The 12,920-nt window shown below is 45.7% G+C and overlaps 1 protein-coding gene across 4 annotated transcripts; it reads right to left on the bottom strand.

Annotated features, from left to right (window-relative positions):
* Positions 1–2,154: 2,154 nt before the first annotated feature.
* CENPM (centromere protein M) lies at positions 2,155–9,878 on the bottom strand. Of its 4 annotated transcripts, XM_014882689.2 has the most exons (6): positions 9,726–9,875; positions 9,447–9,526; positions 6,787–6,885; positions 5,671–5,750; positions 3,877–3,968; positions 2,155–3,136 (listed from the first exon to the last, which is right to left on the bottom strand). In XM_014882689.2, exons 1-6 carry the CDS (start codon positions 9,780–9,782, stop codon positions 3,011–3,013), a joined length of 534 nt encoding a protein of 177 aa, XP_014738175.1. In that variant the 5' UTR covers positions 9,783–9,875; the 3' UTR covers positions 2,155–3,010. The 4 variants fall into 4 exon arrangements, with proteins under 4 accessions (XP_014738175.1, XP_088021368.1, XP_088021366.1 ...); XM_088165242.1 differs by lacking the exon at positions 3,877–3,968 and having other exon boundaries at positions 9,726–9,877; XM_088165240.1 differs by lacking the exons at positions 9,447–9,526; positions 9,726–9,875 and adding an exon at positions 7,644–9,335.
* Between the last annotated feature and the right edge of the window lie 3,042 nt (positions 9,879–12,920).

The following is a 12,920-nucleotide window of genomic DNA, read 5'->3' as shown; positions in this document are numbered from 1 at the left end:
CAAGCTGATTTGTGCCAAAATCTCTCACAGATCACCTCTGTGAGATGTTCGGGTAGCAGGCTGAGGATGCAAAGTCTTCTTCAAGGGACTGGATTGAAAATGAAATCTGCTATAGTAGAGGAAACTATATTACAACCTCATTTAGTTCCATCCCCCAAAAAAACCACTGTGAGACTAAAGTTTACAGCAGTTCAACTGGTATGAGCTCTTCTATACTAATTAAACTGGTTTTATTCTAATTTTGCTGACATAACTGACAAAGAGAAACACATCCACAAACTGAAACAGTCAAACGCTCACGGGTACTTTCACCAGAGAGGGGGATTCCTCTTTGAAAATCTCCACAGGGATAGGGAACTGAGGCGAGAGAGAAGAGAAAGCAAGTAATTTCAAAATGTTTCTGTTAGTTTAGATTTCAATCAGCTTGGTAAGCTCTTTCATGAGGTTTGAACAATAGAACCTGAGAAACTAGCCTTAATTCAGCTTCAGGCCTTCCATGCCTCTGATCCAAATCCAAGTACTACTTTCACAAGACCTTTATCAAACATTAGCCCTGGCTACTCCATCCAGATGAAAGATATCCTTAGCTGCCTTGTCTCCTCTGGTAGTAAGGGCAGTGTTATGGCCTGTCTAAACTAATAGCTGACAGCTCCTAGAGGTATTTACATAGTTGAAGATGTAGCTTTAGATGTGTCCCAACTACTTTGGATTGTAAAACATGATGGACCTGAGACACAGTGTCATATTCTTAGACACGCTCTGCTTCCCCTGCCAGTTCTAGTAAATACTTTCTCCTAAGAGTAAGAAAAATATTTGCCCCAAGGTAAAGCAAGATGCTGCTCTTAAGGAACTAGATTTTATTATGTACCAGCTGAGATGCAGCCACATGTAGGAAGTAAAAACAGCATCTTTCTTCTTTGAAAGTAGAAGGGAAGAAATACTCCACCTGAAATGTAACAGTGGAAAAAAATCCCCTGCTTAAAGGTGCAGGAATGGACAGTAGCACATATGGGTTACTCCAAAGCATTCTGGGTGAACCAAAAAATAAAGTTTCATTTTCACTAGTCAAAAAAGCACAGTGAAATTACTCTTGAGGCCAAGTGATTTAACCTGAGTCCATCAGTTATTAGAATCAACTGGAGAGCAACCTAGGAGATGGAAAAGTCTCCTTGCCTTATAGGAGTTGCAGAGGACACAAAAGAGTGGCTCATTTTATGCCACTTCCTTTCCTTTCCTCCCACAGACTGCACCTGCACATCAAGAGCAAATCGAAACCAGCCTGTACTCTAAGCCACGGTCTCCTTTATTTTGAGGGACTCAAAGCAAGAGCAAGGCTGAGACAGCATAACCAACACAGAAACTTGTTTCTCAGCATGATTTCCCCTCTCTGGTGGCTAAGTCCTGGTTAGTACCTTCAGGATGGCAAAGCTAGCTGAAAGTAGGGCATGCCCATTAAGCTTCCAATCCTCCTTGCACAGCTACGACAGTTTGCACATGTCTTTCTCCTTTGGGTTTTAGCCAGAGTCCAGCCCTTTTGGGCATCATAACACAGCTGAATGGTTTAGCTCCTTTTGTTTCAGCTGACAAACACCCTAGCCCTCCCCCATCAGCAACAATACAACTGGAGCTGGGATTTGTGCGTCCTCTGAGCAAGGATACAGGCTTTGTGCCTTGCTGAGCTGTCTTTGCAAGGACTGCCAACACTCACAGCTGATTAAGCCTGCAGTGCTGCTTTCTGCTTTTCCTGTTCACAGACAGATGTCAGAAACAAACTAACCGAAACAGTGCACACAGCTAGAGCTCTGCACCTAGGAACATTAAAGCAGACTATTAGGGATTAAATAAATTAAATCAGAGGGGAGCTTAACACATTCTCTCTAGGCTTCATTTCTACCTGGCATGCAATTCTCGGTAAGAAACATCCCAGCATTTCAAAAAGCACTGTATTCTGGCAGGTGGCTCAACTCAATGAACAGAAAGGGCTGTATTTGAAAAGCTTTTGCCACCACCACATGGTTGAAGCCACGAGTGCAGCAAAACAACTAACTGGGAGTTTGAGCTGCCAGCAAGGACCAGCCTGCCAGGGCAAACTGGGACAAGTGTCCGCAGGTTTTAGAGCCCGTTGCCACATAGCTAATAAAGAGCATACAACAATTACATGACTTATTTTATTAAATTAGAACTCTCAAACCTTAGTGACTTGCAGTAAGCACAAGGAACAACTTACTGCTGGTCAGAACCTGTTAGTAAAGGGATTATACACAGCATATTGCAAAACAGTCGAGACAACCTGTTTTCTGTGTGCTGCTGTGGTCTGGCCTGCTGGGTTTCACCTCTGGTCAGCCCCACAGGCTGCATTACTGGGGCTGTCTTGGGCTTGACAGGTGAAGTCTTTTTCTTCAAGGATATAAAAGAAAGCTAAAGTGCTAGATTGATTATCTTCTTTAGTCCCTTCCTTCCCAATCAGGTACCAGGCTTGGAAATAGTGAGTCCTTTGCTGGGCAGATGCTCACACAGTTGGATCATTAACTACCAAGTGCAGTCTATCTGGAAGCTGCAGGCCAGCCTTCCCCATTCTTCTCTCGGTGGACAGACAAAACCTGGCAGCAAGGTTTCATATTAGACTGCATTTCAACTGAAAGAAAGCAGGAGCCTGCTGCCTCTGCTCTGGTACTTTAGAGACAGTAGTCTGTTCTTCTAATATTCTCTCAGAAAACATGTAGCTCCTGGCCACTGGCCAAGTGGGGAAAAAACTCAAACTTGATCATGAAATGGGATTCAGATGTAATAATGGATAGGAATATCCAATTCAAACTGCCCTCCTTATCTGTTATCCTCTGAATGGGAATCAAAACTTTTCTTGAGATGTAAGCAACTAGGAACAGTTCTGGATGAGTGGTCATGACAAGTCACACAAAAAAAGCTTCCCAATGTGATGCCAACTGCAGCAGCTTGAATGCCTGACATGAAAACAACCTGATAAATGTGTCTGAAGTATCACAATGAGAAGCTAGTCACCATTAGAATTTCTCATCAGCGAGGCAAAGGACAAGGCAGAAACTCCTGGTACGTGACCAGCACAGATCTGTAACATTCGAAGAAGTCTTTGGGCAGTAGAAACTCGAATCTCTTCCAACTGGAAACAAAATGGAGAAATTATTTAATCAATAGAAAAGAACAGCAACTGTAAGCTTTGACCAAAAAAAAGAACCAGAGCAGGTATCAAGCAGCTGGCTACAGAAAACTCCAAACAGGCCCATTTACTTCCCTGATGTTAAGGAAGGTACAGCATTGCCAGCTGGGAAGTGCTGAAGGGCTTGCCAAAGGCATGGATTCTACCTGCTGGTAGGGAAGCAGTCTCTGAGGATGCAGTGACAAGTACACAGAAAAGTGAAGTGTGATGCTGCTGAATGCCAAACTCTCCAATTACCTGCTTGGTCTGAAGAGCTGGAGGGAAAGAGTGGCACATCGGATGGCAAAATGGTCAGTAAAGCCACAAAGCTTGGCTGACATAAAACATTACATGGGCAAGGGAGTCACATGGCAAATAACAGCTCAGGGGCTCCCAGGAAGAGAAAATGCTACAAGGAACAAGTGTACCAAGGCTTTGCATATCAGAGATTTTTTTTTATTAGCTGAGGCTTGGCTTCATGAGGTTTTGAAGTAGCATGGAAGGAATAGATTACTAGATTTCAAGGAGAGCCAGACTCCTGTAGCTCTACTGTTCTTGCAGACAGAGTCTGGTCTCTGACACTTATGAAAGCCAGTAGCATATGTACTTATTGTTATGTGACTTTATTGCAAATATAACGGTGTTCTTAACAATTATAGAGCACTGAAATTCAGAAATCCCTTGATGTCAAATAAGCACCGTACCTCCAGCTCACAGAATAGCACAGGACTGCAGTAGGTTTCTCCTAATTTACAGATGGCATTCATCTCAATGCTGCAAGCATTCACCCTGCCAACTAAAAACAAAAAAAGTTTTCCTACATTACAAGCCTCATAATCAGCAATCGGTGAAGAAAAGTTCTAGGAAATTCCACACCCACAGAACAATCCAGAGCTAATTTTGAGAGTATAATGAAAGGTAAGGCAACAGTGAGTAGTGCAAACAGAATGGTACAAGTTTTGAAATGGAATTAGCACAGAAGTCTTTCATAATACTAACAGCAGGAATAGTACCACATCACTTCATGTAACTTTAGCATTGTGCATAAGGGATCAGCACACTATCAGCAGGGCAGTCTTCCACTCACTCACCAAAAGTCCTCCTGACTCATATGGTATCACAGAATGGTCCAGTCTCCAAGGAATTCACTTCACCAAGAAGTGACATAACACAAGACAATGCTAATACTCCTTCTCTACCTCAGAATTAGCCCTCCTGACCCCCAAACTCCAGAGACACAGCACCTATGTTCCAACACTGAGCAGTACAGTCTGGCCCCTCCAGCTTCTCAGAGCTGAAGTAGGGAGAGTACACAGGAAAGCACTGGGGTACAGAAGGATTAGAGGCACAACAGAGCCAGACAGTACACAGTAGGGATACCAATCTTGCATTAAAACTATTCTTCCTAGTTTTGTAGCTCATCTATTTAGATTCACTTTATTACCACAGTATCATATGCTTCTCACTGCTCATTAAGATTATCATGAAGACAGATCTGCAAGAGCAGATAGAACAGACTTCTAGAGTGCCACACACACACAAAAAAAAAAAAAAAAAAAAAAAAAAAAAAAAAAAAAAATCAATAACACAAATCATATTCAGGGATTAGGGACAGAGAAGAGAGGTCTGACTGGCAAAAATAAAAAGGAGAGAGCAAGTGATCGTGAGAGAACCGCATTTTATCCAGGAAAACAACAAAAAAAGGCAGAGGAGTTCAGAAATAATTTAAACAAAGTTTCAACAAAGCCACTGGTTTCCTTTAGTTTGTTTCAAGTTTAGTCAGTGGCCTGTTTTAAGAAAACCAACAGTGAGTTGTGCTGCATGAAGAGGAGGAAGAGGTGCCATACGTGACTGTAGGAGCTGCTGGTCCGGATGGTCAAGACTGACGGAGAGATTTCTAAAGCCAAGTGTTGGAACTTGTAGTTTATTGCATAGGGCGTGGGTAAAAGGGCCCTGCTTGGAGCTGCCAGCTGCAGCTCAGAGCAGGCCCGTAAGAGCAGGAGGGCAAGAGTAAAAAGAGTAAAGAGAGAGCAAGGGATAAGAGGTAAAAAGTAAGAGAGTAAAAGTAAGAGCGGTAAGAGAGCAAGGCTCCCGTTACAATACAATAAATCTTCTGTGTTGAATATTCTAATTTTCACTAACCAATCTAATACAAGATACAAATCCTATAGCATTTACATACAGCCTATAAGAATCACTACATTACCATACTGTGTTACACTTTAAGCCCTAAAAACTCCTCTTTGGACCCTCTTTCCCAAGCTAGTAGGGTCTTCTCTGACCCTTGGACCTGTCTGCAAGCAGAGGGAATTGTTCAGTCAAAAGGGGATTACTTTCAGCTGGCCATACTATTGTTTTCTAGTTGTTCAGTAACTAAGGTTTGGTATCTCAAAGATGGCTTTCATTTCAATCTCGCTTATAGTTTCCATAGTCTCAAAATCTTTTGCCAGGCAATCATATTTATAAGGTTTTCCATTTTCATCTTCCCCAATACGTACCCCCAGTGACGAGAAAGCACACTTTCCCCAGGAAGAAGCTGGCATCCACATAAGGTAGGGAAGTTTCGACATTCTTCAAGCTGTCAGAAAAGTATAGACAATCTAGTTAGACAGGGAGGCTAAACCAGTGCAGCATAAGGACAACAGGAATAATTTTCAGAAGCACAATTAGAAAACCAATGATGTTAACATCTGCTGATTTGTGAGCTCGCAAAGTTCTGCTTTATGCTAAAAGCATGACATCAGAGACCTCTGTAATACCCACAGCTGTTTAATAACCCATAACATATCCTTTCTACTCAAGACTCAACAGTTAGAGTTACTTTGAACAGTGTCCTCCATGATTTACAGACACTAAGCATCTGAATTCATTAATATCCAATGAAACTTCAGCACTACTTCGGCTCGTTCAGGAAGCGCTTGCCCACACATTTCTGCAGCACCATCTGTGCTGTAAGTATGCAGCTGGGCCTGTCATTTTTGGTAAATGAGAGCCCAGGATCATCAGTCACAAGTTAAGTAAGTAATAAAATGCTGACTTCTGTGCCTTAGCAAGTCTTACTTGTGGCCGGGGAAAACAAGTATCATTTCTACCAAGGCGAGCACAAGAGGATAGAAAAGGGATCAATCCTTGCAGACCTTTCTCTTTTGCCTAGAGACATCCGTAGTGCTGATCCCACTGGACCAGGAGTATCAGTGAACTGAGGATACAGACACAGCCACTTGCTGTTACTGGGCAGCACTGCCCAATGCACATCAGACTTCTGCATATTATAGAACTTCACAGCACCACCAGCACTTCCATCTAATTCTACAGACAGCATCTTTCCAAAGCTCGGTTCATATTGTCACATATCCAGCGCCAGAAATAAATTCTGCCTTTCTGCTATGGCAACTTAGTGCACAACAGGCATGTTATTGGAGAGAGAAATTCAGCCCTAATCCACTGCTGGAGGCCAGAAAGCCACTGTATATATTACTGAGTTCTTCCACCACAGCAAGTCTTGGGTTTGAAACCCACTATTCAGCAATTCCAACACAGTAAAAATGCAGATTTAGCCATCAAATCAAGAAATAATATTAGTCCCCCCTCTCATATTTTTGCCCTTCTTTTACCTGTACTTGCTCTTGATGTCAATCATAAACACAACCAGATCTATCCTGGGTCGAAGATGATCCCTCTCTGAAGGTAAGGGGAGGGATGTAGCAAGATGACTGAAAGATAACAAATTTGCCAGTTTAAATCAAATAGCTTGGGAAGACGGTATCCACTTACCCATAATCACATAACCACTGCAGTTCACCCTGTAGCAAGTTACCAGGAAGCCTGCTAATTACTAAATACGTGGGCATTGAAGAGACATTGTGATTGTTTAAGTGGTACTCTCGTATCTTAGGCCCACTCACAGTTGCTGACAGGCACAATGGTAATTGCTAGACAAGGCTGGTTATAATGGGACGCTTATTAGAGCATAACAAGACTCACAGAAACATTTTCTCCATGCAGATCCGTACGGCAAGTTATTTCATTTAATTGTTACGAAGAGTCCTTTCTAACAAAGCAAATCCCAATTCTTCACTGGAATATTTTGCTGCCAAGTTTCAGTTAAAATGCATCAGTGCTTTTCTGTCACATTCCAGAGATACTGCTCATATGCTAACACAGGAGAGGCGACCTTTCCAGGTACAGAAGAGCCTTAAACCACAAATTTGACACTAGTACAGCTTTATAGATGAAGTTATAACTCAAAGAAAGCTTATATTATATAATTACCCCCCTTTTTAACCCTTTTACTAAGCTACTAGGTTAGTTTAGGTATCCTTCTAAGCAGCACCACCACTGCTAATTAAAGCTGTTGGAAGAAATACAGGGTAGGGATTTTTGCGTCTCTTCCCACTAAAAAAGCCAAACAACCACAAACAACTAACAACAACAGTAAAAAAGCAAGAAAACCAACCAACCAATAACTCACCCAAAAAAAGGTTTCAGCAGTACATAACTGGATCTTCCACAGGTAAGAACATTATCAGCACTGCATTTGTGGAACATCACCTTAATTTAAACTGGACAAACATCCCAGAAGTTCAGTCACTCTCACAATCCACTTCCTCTCTGGAAGCCAAGGAAGAAACGCAGATTCTGGTCTTCTTGAGGAATATTAATTCTAGCAATTCAGTCTCAAGGGCTTAACAGTTTTCTCTGGCAGTAACAGACCATGGTACAAATTCCCTTCTATTAATCCTAGGTAGTTTGTAATTTTGTTTGCTAGTCCCCAAATAAAAGTGTTTTGTTTCTTCCATTTATGGAAGATATGATTTAACAAAAACATTCTGAAACTAACACGAGATGAGCAAAGCGAGCTTGAAAGACACACTGCAACACAAACCAGCTTATTAATTTAAGGTGAAATTTAGGGAGACTTTTTGATGAAAGTATCAGATCTCATTTTCTGGGGGGGAAGAAAAAAGCAACCCAGAAAAGCACTGCATTATTTGGAATTCAGCTATATTTAAACCAACATGACTAGATGATGTCAGCAGTCTCCAGATATGCACTGCAGAAGCCTTTTCTCCCACCCAGCAATAAGAGACACAAAAAACCCAAGCCCTGTAATTTTTTTTGCCCAACAGCTGTACCTGACAGGTAGACCTGTCAGATTAGATACCATATTTGTTTGTAATGCATATAATCCCAAAGTAACACAGTCGTGGAAAAAACCCCACTGACTTTGCTTTCCTAGCAATATTTACACAGGAATGTATCTTGCTCTGTAGCACAAGCACATGATTTTGTGCCTTTGGGCAGTTACCTAGCCGTAGTACCAGCAGCCATCTAGTTATGGCACTCCACAGCTCGGCAGAGGCTGCAGGTTTCACATAAAAAATGGGGTAATTCATTTACTATTAGTTAGCACGCATATCCAAGATGCCACAATCAGAGCGCTGCAGTCACTCTAATTAGCCAGCAGAACATTAGCTCGGGTTGCTTTTACTGCATAGCCATGGATTACAGCAACGAAATAACACAAACACCTTCTGAAGAGCTGACTAAACTTATTTGGTCTTGGCAAGAGAACTGTCAAGGACATTTTATCTTAAAAAGTTAGTTAACCAAGCTTTTAAGACAGGACATGCCATGCGGCTAAAGCTGAAATTCCAAGTGCATCTTAATAGCTTGAGGAGGAAAAGCACGTGTGTGCATACAAACCAGAAAACAGCTACAAAGAGTATCCAAATCAATGGACATTTTTCAGAAACACTTGTTTGCCTGCAAGTACTTGTAAGCATTGTACCTGTCCCATTTTGTCTGAGGATGTTTAATTTCTGTCTCTCAGGCGGGAGAAAAAATGTGTTGCTCTCACACCTTTCCAATTTAGTAATCAAACTAACAAATCTGTGCAACATGCAAAAGGTAAGGGTATGTGCATGGTGAACATGAACATGGGAAATGCGTTCCACCCCCCGCCCCCCGTTTCCAAGCATGCCCTAAGGACAGAGGGGTTTGCCCGCGGCAGATGCGGTCACATCTGGGCAGTGGTGCTCTCTAGCGTTCGGAAAGCGAAGTCTGCCTCTGAACCGTGTGCTCTACAGCTCCGACTCCTGCCACGGGGACAGAACCTGCGTTTGTAACCAATTTCGGTGCATCAGGAATCTGAAGCGGAAGCTTTCCGTGAATTCGCGTCACAGCCACTGGTTTGCACCTCTTGGACCAGGTGGCAGCGGGCCCCGTACGGGCCTGGGGCCGCAGGCGGCGCATCCCGCTCCCCACCACTCACATGCTGATGTTGAAGTTCTTCTTCTCCTGGAGGATCGCCTCCGCCAGCTTCCGCTGGAGCGCCTCGTCCGAGCCCACGAGCTGCGGGCAGAGGCGAGAGCGCGGTCAGCCACAGCCCCCGCCCGGCCGCATATCTGAGCATCGCCCCCGGACAGCAGAGACCGGCGCAGGGCCGGGCTCACGAAGACGAGGCCCGACATGGCGGAGGGTACGGGACAGGCGGGCGCGCACAGCCGGGCCGGGGAAAGAGAAGGGACGGTGGGGCCACCGTCGGACCTACCAGGAGGACGCCGGAGTTGAGCATCGGGAGCTTGTTGAAGGGCCGCAACACCGCCATCGCCGCAAGAGACAACACCACCCACCCGCTGGCCCGCCGGAATTCAAACAGCAACCGCGCTCCGCCTTGCGCTGACGTCAGCGGCGGGGGCGGGTCCGGGGCCTGCGGGGCGGGGCGGAGCCGGGGGGGCGGAGCCGGGGGAGGCGGAGCCGGGCGAGGCGGGGCTGGCGGCTCGGGCGCCGTTACCGGCAGACGCTAGGGGGCGCTGCAGGGCTGGCGGCGGTCGCCTCACGGGGTATCCCGGCTTGGGAGGGACCCACAGGGATCATCGTGTCCAGCTCCTGGCCCAGCGCGGGAGTCACACCACGGGCCCCAGGAGCCCCAGGGGTCACACCATGTGACACAGCGTCGTCCAAACGCTTCTTGAACTCTGTCAGGCTTGGTGCTGTGACCACTTCCCTGGGGAGCCTGTTGCTGTGCCTGACCACCTTCTGGGTGAAGAAACTTTTTAAAATATCCAACCTAAATCTCCCCTGACACTGTTTCAGGCCATTAGCCTGGGTCTTTTCGCTGGTTGCGGGAGGGACCAGTGCCTGCACTTTCCCTCACGAGGAGATTGTGATGTGTGTGCAGTGGTGCAGGGGTACAGTGTGAGGCCTCTCTAAGCACTCAAGTATCACACAGTGTGACAGATCACCAAGGACAGTCATCACCAGAAAACCCTGCAAAGCAGCACTGTTTCTATAGCATCCAGATATCTCAGGGGTCAGCTGGGCCTGAGGCACCCACGGCCAATACTGGAGGGATGCTGAGGGGAGGACATTGGCCTTGCCTTGGCTGTGCAGGGGAATCATGAACAGCCCTTAGCTTCTGAGAAGCAGAGCCCTTATTTCCAGGGCTGTGCTGCTTCCTGGCCCTTGCCATGAGCTGTTGCCCATTTGTTTACTGAAGACTAAACAATGGCAAAGGCTTCAGTAAAATTCCACTGCTTCCTTACATTGCAGTTTATAATGTGAACTAGTACATAGAATCATAGAATTGTTTGATTGAAAAGACCTCTAAGATCATCGAGTCCAACCATTACCCCAACACTGCCATGTTCAAAACAACCATATCCCCACGTGTCATATCTTTTCAAACACTTCAGAGATGGTAACTCTGATACATGCTTGGGCAGCCTGTTCCGCTTCCCGACCACCCTTTCAGTGCAGAAATGTTTCCTAATATCCAATGGAAACCACTCCTGGAGCAACTTGAGGCTGTTTCCTCTTATCCTACTGCTTGTTACCTGGGAATGGAGACCATCCTCCCACTGGCTACAGCCTACCTCCAGGGAGCTGTAGAGAGTGATAAGGTCTCCCCTGAGCCTTGTTTTTTCCAGGATAAACAAACCCAGCTCCCTCAGCTGCTCCTCATAACACTTGTGCTCTGGACACTTCATCAGCTCCTCTTTCCTTCTATGGATATGCTCCAGCACCTCAATGTCTTTCTTGTAGTGAGGGCCCAAATACTGAATACAGGATCTGAGCTGTGGCCTCACCAGTACCAGGTATGAGGGGAAAATGTTAACATAGTTAATACACATTAATACTATAAAGACTGCTTGATAGCTAGGGGAGGGAATTTCCCTAACACTGTGTGGCAGTAGCAACTGGCTTTGCACACTGAATTACTCTGTGTGAGATTTTGCAGCAGCTCTAGCAGGCTCAACCTCCATCCTGCCCCTTCCTGGGTGCCTTCCCCCTCACTCCCCAATCTGGTCAGCCAGCACAGTGCTCCCCTGCCCGTGATATAGGCAGGAAGGGGCCTGGGCAGAAGCACTGCAGTAACAGAGATAGGCTCAGTTTTTCTCTTTCCGGGGTCAGAGCAGGAGGATGACATGCAGTTATGTAAAACCTCAGAGGGTCCAGTGTATCTCAGTGGCCTGTGGTCCACTTTGCTGCATCTCCTGATCTTTTCCTCAACCCTGAGTTTCACTCCACCTTAGTGTGGAAGGGGGTCCAGAACCCATTCTGCTGCCTGCTGATGCTGGCTCTCCCTGCCCTTTCAACTAGGGTACCTCCAAATGGCAGGAGATGTGCCAGGGGAGAAAGAAGGCTGCAGGAGAATGAAGACACATCTGCCCCTCTGCAACAATCTGGAGAGGGGAGGAAAAGGGGAGAGAGACAGGGTTAACAAGAGCTGACATCACATGGCCACTGTGGCGTTTTTGATCTTGACAAAGGCAGACGGTTTCCCTCATTGCCAGCATGAGACAAATTACAGGTGAAGCAGAAGAGATTACAAGATATTTCTGGCTGTTTTTGAGTTTGGTGGGGGGAAGGGAGGATGAATTCAGGGCAGACGTGTGCTAAAGATGGGAGATAAGCAGATGCAATAAATAACAAGAGCCAGCTCCCAGGCTGGGGGGGTCTAGAGAGCAAATAGAACAATGTTCCATTTGGGCTGCTGAAGGTGGGGAAATATGTTAAAAACTCTGGCATCCACTTAAAAGGTGTTTTTCCTCTTTCTGCCCCCTGTTGCCTGCTCTCTGGCCCCACTGGAGGACCCAGGTGGCTTTAGTGTCTGGTCAGGGACATGCCTGCTGTGCCCTGCTGCTGCAGGCTTCTATCTGTTGACATTCAGTGGATCCAGATGAGCTACCACTCATCGCACAGTTAGAAAATTAATTTTCATGGTAGAGGATGTTGTAAGGAAGTGGAGACTCGGGTTGGAAATGTGCCGGCCTCTCTTGCCTAGATCTGTACGTTGGCAAGGAAAGGAGGGGAGAGGGATGAGATATGGTTGGTGTAGGAGGTCAGAGTGTATTTTACATGTCCTTGTGTGACTGTGTCAGGTTGTTTCACCTCTTGCTGCCCCATTTCCAGTTTGCAAAGTGGGAGTAATGAGTTGATCTCTGCTTCTGAGTGGTGCAGGAGAGCTGAGACGGGTGTGAGTGCACTGGCCCAGAGTGTAAGCGGAAGGGACAAGAGTAGAGCATGATATGGAAGGAGACAGCTCCTGATTTTACTCTGTGGGCCATTGTACATTGCTCTGGTAGCACAAACCATTCCACAAATGGGTAGAAGTGTATTGCAGCCAACATGAAGATCTTCCGATGCTGCCAAAAAACTACAATTGACTACAATTGACTACAATTGACTTGGCCTGGCCATCACCAGTGCTCCCTTGGAATGGGGGAGCTGCTCCTGCAGCAGG

This window comes from Sturnus vulgaris, chromosome 5, assembly GCF_052056855.1.
Source record: "Sturnus vulgaris isolate bStuVul1 chromosome 5, bStuVul1.hap1, whole genome shotgun sequence".
In the NCBI taxonomy this organism is placed as follows: domain Eukaryota; kingdom Metazoa; phylum Chordata; class Aves; order Passeriformes; family Sturnidae; genus Sturnus; species Sturnus vulgaris.
The sequence above is the reverse complement of the archived record's forward strand: the minus strand, read 5'-3'. Positions and strand labels throughout refer to the sequence as shown.

Excerpts from the sequence above, each read along its gene's own strand:
- CENPM (XM_014882689.2), bottom strand. The coding sequence starts at position 9,782 with ATGGCGGTGTTGCGGCCCTTCAACAAGCTCCCGATGCTCAACTCCGGC. Across the intron at positions 9,527-9,725 it reads TCAACTCCGGCGTCCTCCTG|CTCGTGGGCTCGGACGAGGC; the intron begins GTAGGTCCGACG and ends CTCTGCCCGCAG. Across the intron at positions 5,751-6,786 it reads GACATCAAGAGCAAGTACAG|CTTGAAGAATGTCGAAACTT; the intron begins GTAAAAGAAGGG and ends CTTTTCTGACAG.